Genomic DNA, 11,459 nt, shown 5'->3' on the forward strand with positions numbered 1-11,459 from the left:
ACCCCTCCCCGGGTTGTGAGTGAGGTCGAATATATAGTTTTTAATAAAAACAAAAGATGCTTCTAGTTATTTTGTTTGTCATTAAGCTGTTAGGCCAACGAAACATATTTCAAAGACAGAAGGATGAAAAATGGAAAATAAATTTCCCAAAAAATTCATGACAGGCAAAAACTATTTGTAGGTAAAAAAGTGACAAAATTATTGGCCACAAATTTTTGACTGATAAAAATTAAATCTCTTGTAAAGAGGTCGTTCTTCCTCAAACTGTGTTAAAGAGCAGAACAGCAACCATAGTTAAAAAAAGAGTACAAAATATAAGAAAAAGAGATAAAAAATTCCATCATTCCTACAACTGGTTAAATGTAAAAAATATTCATCCTTATGGAGCAAAGAAATTGAATTTTTGAAAGCAAATAAGCATGAAATTTTCATCGCGTGCCGATTTCAATAAAACTCTAAAGAAATAATTTTGCCGTGCCATGGTGATATTTTGAAGTTGTTTATATTTGATATTTACCCTTAAATATATTATTATTGACCTAAGTAAAAATGAAAGCGATTTGGCAATAAAGAATGGTATAAAAGACTTAAAAAAGATCTATCTATAAAACGATATCAAATATTTTCTCTAAAATGCGATTACGACTAAAAAATCATCTATTACTTTTTCAGCCATGTTGACGCCGGCCCTTTTGACGCCAAACCAGTAGCGTGGTGGGTGGACCAAAATTCGGGCAGAATAGGGAGGTAATCTTAGATTTTTTTTTAATTTTGGCGCCCCCTATAAAAAGTCAATATGCTTCTAAAATTTAAGAGAGCGAAGCGAGCACGAATTTTTTTCGGGTATTTTCTTTCTTTTTGGTCTAAAACTGCCAATTCTAAGATGTAAAAAAGCAAAAAGGTGCCGAGTATAGACCAATATAGGCCGTTTTTAATCGAGTGCCCCTCCTCCCCCTCGGGACTACTTTTCGCTTATATAGACCCTTACAGTGCAGAGAATATTAAGCAATCTTTTGTTTAAACAGGCATTGGGTGGCGGTTTACATCTGTAGGAGAGAATCGACCCAATCCATATAGGCCATACAACTATTAAAAGCACGAAGTTGTCGTTAATGATGCCAACAACACTTTTATATAGAAGCGCTTATGCTCGAAAACTATGGTAAGAGTTGTGTCGAATCGAATCCAAAACTCCATCGACATCCACGTCATCATCATAATCATCATGATTTTCCTTCAAAAAATTCTACCAATCCTAAAATTCGCTCGTAGCCTCCAACGTCTCCATGGTAACCTTGTTTTTAGTGACGTCACAACTCGGTATAGGACGTAAAATTGCAGACAACGCATGGAGATGTAAGTGATGGATCCACCAGGGGCGATCAAGGAGAGAATTTTCATCAAGAAGAACGCTATCAAGAGATACGAAATCTCTTTTAATAAACTTCTAACCAGATTATAAACCGTTCCGAAAAGATAAGTCAGAACCATGACTAAGATCAGTAAACTGTATCTTGCAACTTGGAAAAAGTTACGGATGCCGACATTATTTTGTCCGCCACCATCTTGTCCTTCATTCTGATTGGCTGAGAAACGAACGTTCAGAGGGTTTGGTAATGGTTGACGGTTGATGGGTCGTGTACGCTCTGATGCTAGCCTATCCCTAAAAAAGAATAGAAAATAGAAGAATAAATGAATGAATGGGTTTTTACTTTTATAAGATGATTAAACGTTTTTTGAACATAAGGATATGTGTATATATAACCTCAGTAAAGAAATCTGTGCTAAAATGAATTAACAATTTTTTATCAACTTACTGGTGTTTCAAAGGGTAAAGCTTCTTGATATTTTCCTCAAATTCTAAAAAGAAGGTTTGAAAAACGTCCGACTTTAAAAGTTAAATATCAAGTTATGAATTCAATCAAATCTTCATTCGCCCTCAGATAGACGACGTCAACAAAATGGTGGAACACAGAACTTACAAAGAAAAGGAAAAATTTACAAAAGTGCTTTAATGATTGGAGAGACCGTAACTTTACCAGAGAACCATCAGACATCTCATATAATCGATATCTTCTTGCAAGGAAGGACTTTCGCTCATCATCAAAAAGGTGCAAAAACCAAACAACTACGGATCACTTCATAAATGTAGAGAAAATTAAAACTTTCAAACCACGTTCATATTGGAAACAAATCCGACTCCAAAATTCAAAGGATGACAAATTATACACCATCAACAACAAATCAGACGTAAACGATATCAACCAAGAGTTTAGTTCCCACTTTGATAACCTTCTGAACACACCCAGAACTGAAAACATCAATAACACTATTTCCAACAAAAAACTTCATGAGCTGCTAGCAGACCTTGAAAAGAACAAAACCTCCGACTTCTACGTATCAGCTACTGATGTTGAAGAAGCAATCATGAGTTTGAATAAAAACAAAACCTCCGATCCTTTCAATATCAAAGCAGAACACTTCATTCACAGCATTTCTCCCAACATGCTATCCTACATTACACCCCTCATCAACGACATTCTCAATACAACCGATCTACCACCGGCATTATCAACATCGATCATCGTCCCAATTATGAAATCAAGCAAAAAACCAATCCAAGATCCAAACAACTACCGTGGAATCAGCCTGATCCCAATACTCACTAAAATCATGGAGAAACTAATCATAAACAAATGTCCCTCACTGAAAAACCACAAAAACTCTCAATTTGGATTTACATCTGATGCGTCTACCGTCCATGCGGAGCTTCTCATCAGAGACACTATCTCGTATTACAATGCCAAAAACACACCAGTATATATATGCAGTCTCGATGCTGAAAAAGCCTTCGATTGCTGCAACTGGCTACTCCTATTTGAAAAACTGAAAAGCAAAAACCTTTTGCCTGAAACTGTTTTAAAATTTCTAATCAAACTTTACGTCAACAGTGAAGCAGCCACAAGATATAGGAGTAACACCTCTCATCCCTTCCATTTATCACAAGGAGTTCGACAGGGATCGCTCCTCTCACCATATCTCTACAACATTTATACTGAGGATTTAATTGATATTGTACAGGATCTAAACCTTGGAACCTACCTACCTGGAAATATAAACACCTCTATCATTGTATTCGCGGATGATATAATCCTACTCAGCCCAACCCTAAGCCAACTTCAAAAGATGGTCGACACATGTACAGATTTTGGATTTCAGAACGGACTTAAATTCAACATATCAAAAACCCAATTTCTCATTTCAGGGAAATCACCGATCGAACACCCTAAACTGTCCCTCAATCACAAAGAAATCCATACCAAGTCACAACTGAAACACTTAGGCTTCAACTGGCAGATGTTCAAAGACAAACTATCGCTAAGATACCACCAAAACTCACGCATTTCTGAACTCTGGGCAACTACAGCATCTCTCACCTCTTGTGGTATCAGGAAAATGCACCCAGCAACAATTGCAACAATCTTTCGATCAATTGTCGTTCCCAAAGTTCTCTACGGCATAGAGATTACAGACTGTACAAATAGTTTCATTGAAAACATAAGCAGACAGTGTCGCTCAGCACTAAAGCATCTCCTCAACCTATCGAAACATAGTAGCAATGATCTAATCAAATACTTCAACCTAGACTCGATCTCAAATGAAATTACCAACCGCCAAATCAACTTGGTACAGCAACTTATGAGAAACCCTTCAACGTCAAAATACCTTCTGACTCTACTAAATACACCCTACGACCTGCGCTCAGTATCAATTTTACAGAATATCTTTGATACATGTACACAGAATAACGTTGACATCATGGATATCCTAATCACCAAAAACAAACACAACAAGCTAAAAACATCCTCTACACTAACAACTGACAAACAAAATGAACTTAATCACTTACTTTCGAACTGGCATATATATGAAAACCGACTTCTACTAAAACAAATTTTAGAATCAAATATTCCTAGGACTTAGTGTTTAGTACATTTAAATTAAAAACAAATCCCTTTCCTTGTGAGTTTCTAACCCCTTTTTCTAATCAACACAATTACATCTCGTTATCTCAATTCTCTAGCCAAACGTTTGTTTACATTTTTGGTGATTCCCCAAAGATGGTCTCTAGCTTATGTTCCAGTGTAGCCTCAGCTCCTTTTTCCAGGAGATTCCCTCCAGGGGAACTCCCCATACGATCCTTTTTTACAGCGGACGTCTTTTTTAGGTAGTCTAACTAGGGCTTTCTCATCCTGTGCGCACGAAACGAACTTACTTACAGTATATCATATTCTTATGTTTAAAAACGAAAGAGAAATATTTTACTTTTAACTGTACATACAAAAAACACTACTTTATTATACATAGCATAGATATTTATATACCATTTCTATTGGTGATAAAAGAGATATCAATAAAAAAAAAAAAAAAAAATATTGGCTATTGAAAACCTTATCGGCCCTTTTTACCCAGGCCCTTATTACGCCACAGCCCAATTTTGGGCTTACGCCAATTAGGGTCGTAAATAACGCCAACATTTGTTAGAATGGCTATTTATGCTTCAATTTACGTTATAATATAATTTTCAGTAGTAAACTGTTGAAAATTCCAATGAAAATCACTGATTTTTGGGAAGTTTTAAATATGGAGTAATCACACCTAAAATCCTTTAAATAGAGAAAACGCCACTTTTAAGTAAAATTTGCAAAATCTTGGCCCTTATTACACCAGCCCTTTTAACGCCAGCCCGTATTACGCCAAGAGCCTAAAAATAACGCCAATAAGGCAGGCGTAAAAAGGTCAATAAGGTAGTTGACTCGTTTAATTACGAAACAATCTATATGCCTTGTCATCCCTTTTTACAACAACCCTTAAAGGGCGTAGGGTATCGGTATTAAATTAGCGCCATGCTAAAAATGGAATAAATTGAACGTTGGCGAAATAAGGGCAAGTGTAAAAGGGGTCGGGGCTAAATTAGGGCTGGTATAAAAAGGGCAAGACAAGGACAAGATATTATTTTAAATTCTAAAAAGAAAATTTAAAAAACGTCCGACTTTTAAAGTTAAATATCAAGTTATGAACTCAATCAAATCTTCATTCGCCCTCAGATAGACGACGTCAACAAAATATTGGCTGTTGAATAGTTAACTCGTCTAATTTGTAAACAATCTATATGCATTGTCGGCCCTTTTTTCAACGACCCTTAAGTCGGGGCAGTAGGCGTAGGGTATCTGAAGGAAAAAAATGAACGTTGGCGAAATAAGGGCAAGCGTAAAAGGGGTCGGGACTAAATTAGGGACGATGTAAAAAGGGCAAGACATAGACAAGATATTGTTTTACGTGGGCTTAATATGATAAACGATACACTCGTTTTTATATAGGAGCATAACGTTTATAAGCATACTTAGGCTTAAACTTGGTGAAAAATAAGCATAATGCTAAGCATACCTCCAAGCTGAAATGCAAAAAAACTTGTGCAGCTTTTCTAAAACGCTGACCTTTTTAGGGTTACTTTTAAAGCTGTTTTAACTTTCTTAAACCAAAGATTTTCGCCTGTGGCGCCAAATTACAAAAAACTGTAATTTTTTAAGCCGAATCAATGTTCCGGCTGAAAAATTCGAAATTTCCATGAACCCAAAGAAAATCAACAAAACGAAGTCTAAGCATATATTAGAGAAGCGAAACTTTAAAACAGAAAAAGAGCAGTTACCTTTCAGGTGTTCTACTTGATAAATACGGCATCTGCACAGCGGACATAGTGGTTTCTTATTGGATGATTTGTAGAGTTGACGAAGACATGGTGCACAGAAAAGATGAAGACATTTCGTTTGGTGTGGTTCGTAAAAGATATCTAAACATACCGGACATTGATGTTGGTCGTCCAGCTCTTCTTCCTCCTGTTAATAAAATGAATTAGTACGAATAAAATAAACTCCTAGACAATTGCCCGGGGGGAGGGCACCAAAGATGAGCGTATGTGCGGCACTAAAGGGTGCGTTAATAAGGCTTCCCAAAATGCATTGTAAATGTTGAAAGGAGAGAAAGGAGAGAAAGTACACTGCAATAAAGTGAGAGCAATGAATTTTTTAGGCAAAACTTTCAGAGACCTTAACTTTTTGTTTGCATATACAGTAGTGTTTTCAGACCGAGAATCCTCATCCCCCGGCGAATTGCCCCCTAAAGAAATAATTTCGAAAGACGCTTTCGTTTCTTGAAATCAGGGATGAGATAATTATGAAAATCAAATGATTAAATCACCTTGAAGCTTTGCGTCATTGTATCATCTGATGTCACTCTTTTCATAATTTTGTCTGGAGTCCGGCAATTTCCACACGCCCTGCTAGTAATAAAGACAAGTTGGTTAAAGGTAGAACACCAACTATCACAATTCCTCAAAGTCACAAGATTACAACAAATTCAAAGTAAGATCCCTAAGATCTCGTCAGACTGCCTATGTGCCTATGTTTTAATTTCTTTCTTCTTGTTAAGCTGACAGGTGACTCTTGAGTGGCAGGAGGTGCTTACTCAAGGTACCGCATCTGTTCTCAGACTTCGGTCTTCAGCTTATCACTTCCTTTTGTGTCTTGTGCATTCCTTTTTTTTATTTTCTTCTTCCAAAATGTATATCGGGTTTTTGTTACAGATTGTCATGGTTAGCCGCTAGTTTGTATTTTCTTCAGTGCATATAACTTCACTATATTTCTCAGTATTGGTTCACTTTTAGCATTTACTAAATTTTGGTAAATGATGGGGCATACCTTTGATGACCACCACCACTATCGTCCACGCCCCTGCCACTATCATAGATAGTAATTGAAGATCTCGTCTGACGCCCATTCACTTCATAATACAAATGACTCGACGAACCACTGGTTGACTTATTCAATAATTGTTCATCCAATGACCGACAATTTTTACAATGATTATTTTGCGTGAGGAGCACTTCATCGTATGGGCTGTTTTCTTCGGTTCGTTGAACAATGGAACTGCTAAACTCCTCATCGTCATAAACCTATAAAAATATTCCAAATAAAATTCCTTAGAGGATGAACAGATGACTAAATCTGAAAATCTACTACTCGATGTACTCCCGCCATCGATGAAAAGTTCCCGAAAAAACATGTCGGTAGAAGTCGATGATATTATATCAAAATGACTTCTCTCTAGCCGTTTCGGGAAGTTTTTCGTAGGATGATATAATAATTGATAAATTGCTCTACTCCGATTTAACATAGAATGGTTCTCTAAACCAATGGGCTTTTCCAGAAAAAAATCGTGCACCCCCTGTTGAGGAGGTCCATTTCCGTTCCAAGGGGGTAAGGTTTGAAATGCAGTGGAATTCCATAAGGGTAGACGAAAATCCGTCAAAAATAAGCGGAATTCCAAGGGGGTAATGATTGAAAATTTGTAAAAATTCGGAATTCCAGAGGGGTATGATCCTAAAATTGCCTGGAATTCCAAAGGGGTAGGTCACAAAAGGTTGGACCTCCTCAACAGGGGGTGCACGGTTTTTTTCTGGAAAAGCCCAATGCCGTGTAATACTTTGCAGTATTTGAGTAGGCTTGATAAGAAAAAAACTGTCCATTTCGTGAAGAGTCTGTGTTTTTTTTACACAGATGTAATCTAAGATATGTAGCTTGAAGTATCACGGAAAGGTCTCGGTTTGACGTCCCGAGGAAACGATAAAAACGAACCTGAGACGTCACTTATCAGGGAGGTTTTTATCAGGAAGGTTTATTTATAGCTACAAGTATTACAAAATCGAGCACAAATGACTTTTTGTCTTCTAATTTTCCAACATCCTCTTCTTTGACATTATTGTTATGACTCGCAAATAAATTCTAGGTGAAATGTAAAGGTCTTATTAGTTTGTTTTTTAATTCTACATTAATAATGGAGTCGATTTCTTGTACATTTTGAGATTTCTTCGCTTTGCGAAAACAGAACGCTCGTTCCGCAACCCCTTTTATGTTGTGACTTTCGATTTACATATCTTAAAGTACTTCTTTAGATAGAGACATTTTCATGTACCGTTTTATACATGATTATCAAATTCACGAAGCTCGTACAACAAGAAAATAAAAGTTACCTCTGGGTATATAGGAAGAATTTGTGGGTCAAAAATTTGATTTTCAAAGATTGTTGAACAGCTATTCCTTCGTTGGATTGTTGATGATGTTGCTGTTGAAAGTTCTTTTGTTTTTGTTGGAGATGTTGGCTTCTCGTCGTTCATTAAGTTGCTACCATTGCCTTCGTTTGTACGAGAAAAAAAAATTAACTCTAGCTAATTCGAACTCGAATTTCGATTTTTGAGAGCATTCTACGAGGGATTCCACTTGAAGGGAACTGAGAATTGGCTTAATTAGTGAAAAAAGATTCCAATGTGAGTTTGGCTTTACGAGAGCCTACTGATTATCTACAATCTTGGGTAGCTTGAAATCATTTTTGTGATTTGATGGAGCTAAAGAAGTATTAGTACATTGGGTTCGATATTTAAGATTATCCCAAACAAACTTTCCTTCAAGCATTGGGCTGTTCCGACATAAAAAACCATCAGGTGAGGATGGATAAAGAATATGGGACTTTTCAAGTCAAAAAAAAAATATTGAAAATGTGTCGATACCCCCTGGAAAATAGTGAAATTTGCAAAAGTACCCTTGAAAAGATTCTTTTCATACCTTATAGTGAGGGTGGACGAACTGAAATTAGTCTTTTACCCCGTGGAAATTTTAGAATAACTTTTTACCCCCTTGGAAAAATGAAAAAAACAAGTAATACTTTAATGGACCTACCTATTTATAAAACGAATAATTAGAATTTAATGGAAGTAATGTATAATTTTAAATTTCGATTTATATATCTATTGGAACGGAGAAAGCAATTAAGAAACACCTTTTCGGCAGTACTAATGTGCATCTATGTGCAAAAAATCCCAAAAAACTAATGAGAAAATCTCGTGAAAATCTCAAAAAACCGCTTTTTTCGGGACATTTCCGGTTCTAGCGGCTGGAAAAATTTCTTTTTCGAAAATTGGGCTCCGTCACATTTTGGGCATTGCCATTTTACATCATTGTGCAAAAAATCATGAAAATCTGTCGAGTATAAGTTGAAAAAATGAAGGAAAACCGTTTTACGCCGGTTTTCGGCTGTTCCGGCGATTTTTAAGGAGTTCCGGATTCAAAGGATAATTTTTTTGGAAATCAAACGATGCTAAGTTTTGGGCATCATCATAAAGAACATTTTTCTGTAAAGAAACAATTAAATAAGTTGTAAAAATGTGACGGAAATGTGAAAAACGACGATTTCCGGCACATTTCCGGTTCTACAGACCGGAAAAATTTTTTTTTCTGCAAACGGTTTTCGACACCTTTTCGGCAGTACTAATGTGCATCTATGTGCAAAAAATCGCAAAAAACTAATGATAAAATCTCGAGAAAATCTCAAAAAACCACTCTTTTCGGGACCGGCCGGAAAATTTTTTTTTTCGAAAATTGGGCTCTGTCACATTTTGGGCATTGCCATTTTACATCATTGTGCAAAAAATCATGAAAATCTGTCGAGTATAAGTTGAAAAAATGAAGGAAAACCGTTTTACGCCGGTTTTCGGCTGTTCCGGCGATTTTTAAGGAGTTCCGGATTCAAAGGATGATTTTTTTGGAAATCAAACGATGCTAAGTTTTGGGAATCATCATAAGGAACATTTTTCTGTAAAGAAACAATTAAATAAGTTGAAAAAGTGTGACGGAAATGTGAAAAAACGACGATTTCCGGCACATTTCCGGTTCTACAGACCGGAAAAAATTTTTTTTCGGCAAACGGTTTTCGACACCTTTTCGGCATTGCTAATGTGCATCTATGTGCAAAAAATCGCAAAAAACTAATGATAAAATCTCGAGAAAATCTCAAAAAACCGCTTTTTTCGGGACATTTCCGGTTCTACCGGCCGGAAAATTTTTTTTTCGAAAATCGGGCTCCGTCACATTCGAGGGTTTATAGTAATGCACCTTTGTGCAAAAAATCAGAAAAATTGAATGAGCCAATCTCGAGAAAAGTTGGTAACTAACGAACGAACTAACTAACTAACTAACTAACGAACATGGGTTAATTTATAGGACCTCCACCCCACCGGGGTAGGTCCAAAAACTCCTAGAAATTTTTCTCGGATTACCCTCTAGAAATGTTCGTACACCCCCATGTATGGATATAAAATGGAATGGCCCATTTTCAAATTAGAATTATGAGGCCTTCGTGTGTGCGAGGTACTAAAACGTTAGAGATAATCTTGTGCTTACCATTATCATCTTCGACCAAACCTTCACATGCAATAGTGGAGAAACTTTGTGAGAGTTCAAAACTTTGCTCGTAAATTGTATGTGGGATCTTCTCGTCCAACTTGCTTCTGACGAAATAAACAGCCGGTGAAACATCTTGGTTACATCCACATGTGATGAGATTGACAAAGTTGAATGCTCCAATCCGCGACTCACATTCGGGACAGTGTAGTTTTCCTTTCGTCCAATAACCCTGGGGGAAGTGAGAAAATAATAGCCAGGCATACTAAATGATTAAATAATTCTTCTTTATAATATAGAAAAGGAGGAGATGCCTTGGAGTTTTTACAAAATACTCCACTAATTGGTCATTTAAAGTGATAGAGATGACGCGTTCTTTAGAAAAAGTAATAAGATTCTTTTATTACATCTTAACGACCAACCAAATCAAATAAGAGCTTGTAAAAACTCCAGCTTGTCCCAAAAGGAGTACCCTCTTGTTATGATAAAGTAGAATAAACCAAAGAATTTCTCAAAAGCGCCGGGTGGGAAGGTAGAAAGTTGTTTAAAAATGCTGAGTAAGCAAATGGTAGGAGATGCGTTAAATAATGTCCTTTAAATGTGAATAATAATGTTTAACTTTGAAATGATAGAAATTATATTTGGAAATCGTGTCTCTAATCCTGAATGTAAAATGTAAGTCGTACAAATCAATCAATCAATCAATCAATCAATCAATCAATCAATCAATCAATCAATCAATCAATCAATCAATCAATCAATCAATCAATCAATCAATCAATCAATCAATCAATCAATCAATCAATCAATCAATCAATCAATCAATCAATCAATCAATCAATCAATCAACAAATCAATCAATCAACAAATCAATCAAAGCTGAGGAATTTAACTGGTACTCGTTGTAATCATAAAAACATACGATTTAGATCATACCTTTTCGACAGCCTGTTGTATCCATAATGGCAGGTTTGTATAATCTAACAAGTAGAGCGTGCAATCAGTCGAGATGTGGTGGCCACCAACCAAATGGACATTCTCAAACAAAACACATCTGCAACGTCTGCATGAATACCTCGCATCAGCCATGATACAATAATTTGTTTGCTTCCTCTATCATTTTGTTTATTTTTTTGTTTTGTTTTATTCTTTTTCTAAAAAAAAGTA

At 36.2% G+C, this 11,459-nt stretch overlaps 1 protein-coding gene across 2 annotated transcripts; it reads right to left on the reverse strand.

Moving 5' to 3' along the window:
• Window positions 1-860: 860 nt before the first annotated feature.
• LOC136811258 (E3 ubiquitin-protein ligase RNF180-like) lies at window positions 861-11,448 on the reverse strand. Of its 2 annotated transcripts, none has more exons than XM_067067871.1 (8): window positions 11,229-11,448; window positions 10,293-10,524; window positions 8,090-8,250; window positions 6,759-7,012; window positions 6,259-6,337; window positions 5,711-5,897; window positions 1,818-1,860; window positions 861-1,663 (listed from the first exon to the last, which is right to left on the reverse strand). In XM_067067871.1, exons 1-8 carry the CDS (start codon window positions 11,379-11,381, stop codon window positions 1,237-1,239), a joined length of 1,536 nt encoding a protein of 511 aa, XP_066923972.1. In that variant the 5' UTR covers window positions 11,382-11,448; the 3' UTR covers window positions 861-1,236. The 2 variants fall into 2 exon arrangements, with proteins under 2 accessions (XP_066923972.1, XP_066923971.1); XM_067067870.1 differs by having other exon boundaries at window positions 1,141-1,663; window positions 6,259-6,340; window positions 11,229-11,442.
• Between the last annotated feature and the right edge of the window lie 11 nt (window positions 11,449-11,459).

The sequence above is a fragment of the Clytia hemisphaerica genome, unplaced genomic scaffold (genome assembly GCF_902728285.1).
Source record: "Clytia hemisphaerica strain Z4C2 unplaced genomic scaffold, Clytia hemisphaerica genome assembly, whole genome shotgun sequence".
Classification (NCBI taxonomy): Eukaryota; Metazoa; Cnidaria; class Hydrozoa; order Leptothecata; family Clytiidae; genus Clytia; species Clytia hemisphaerica.

What these genes read in the sequence shown, in the direction of transcription:
- LOC136811258 (XM_067067870.1), bottom strand. Translation starts at nt 11,381, where the DNA reads ATGGCTGATGCGAGGTATTCATGCAGACGTTGCAGATGTGTTTTGTTT. An exon ending in TACAACAGGCTGTCGAAAAG is followed by an intron (nt 10,525 to 11,228) that starts GTATGATCTAAA and finishes CACTTCCCCCAG; the next exon opens with GGTTATTGGACGAAAGGAAA. An exon ending in TTTGGTCGAAGATGATAATG is followed by an intron (nt 8,251 to 10,292) that starts GTAAGCACAAGA and finishes GTACAAACGAAG; the next exon opens with GCAATGGTAGCAACTTAATG.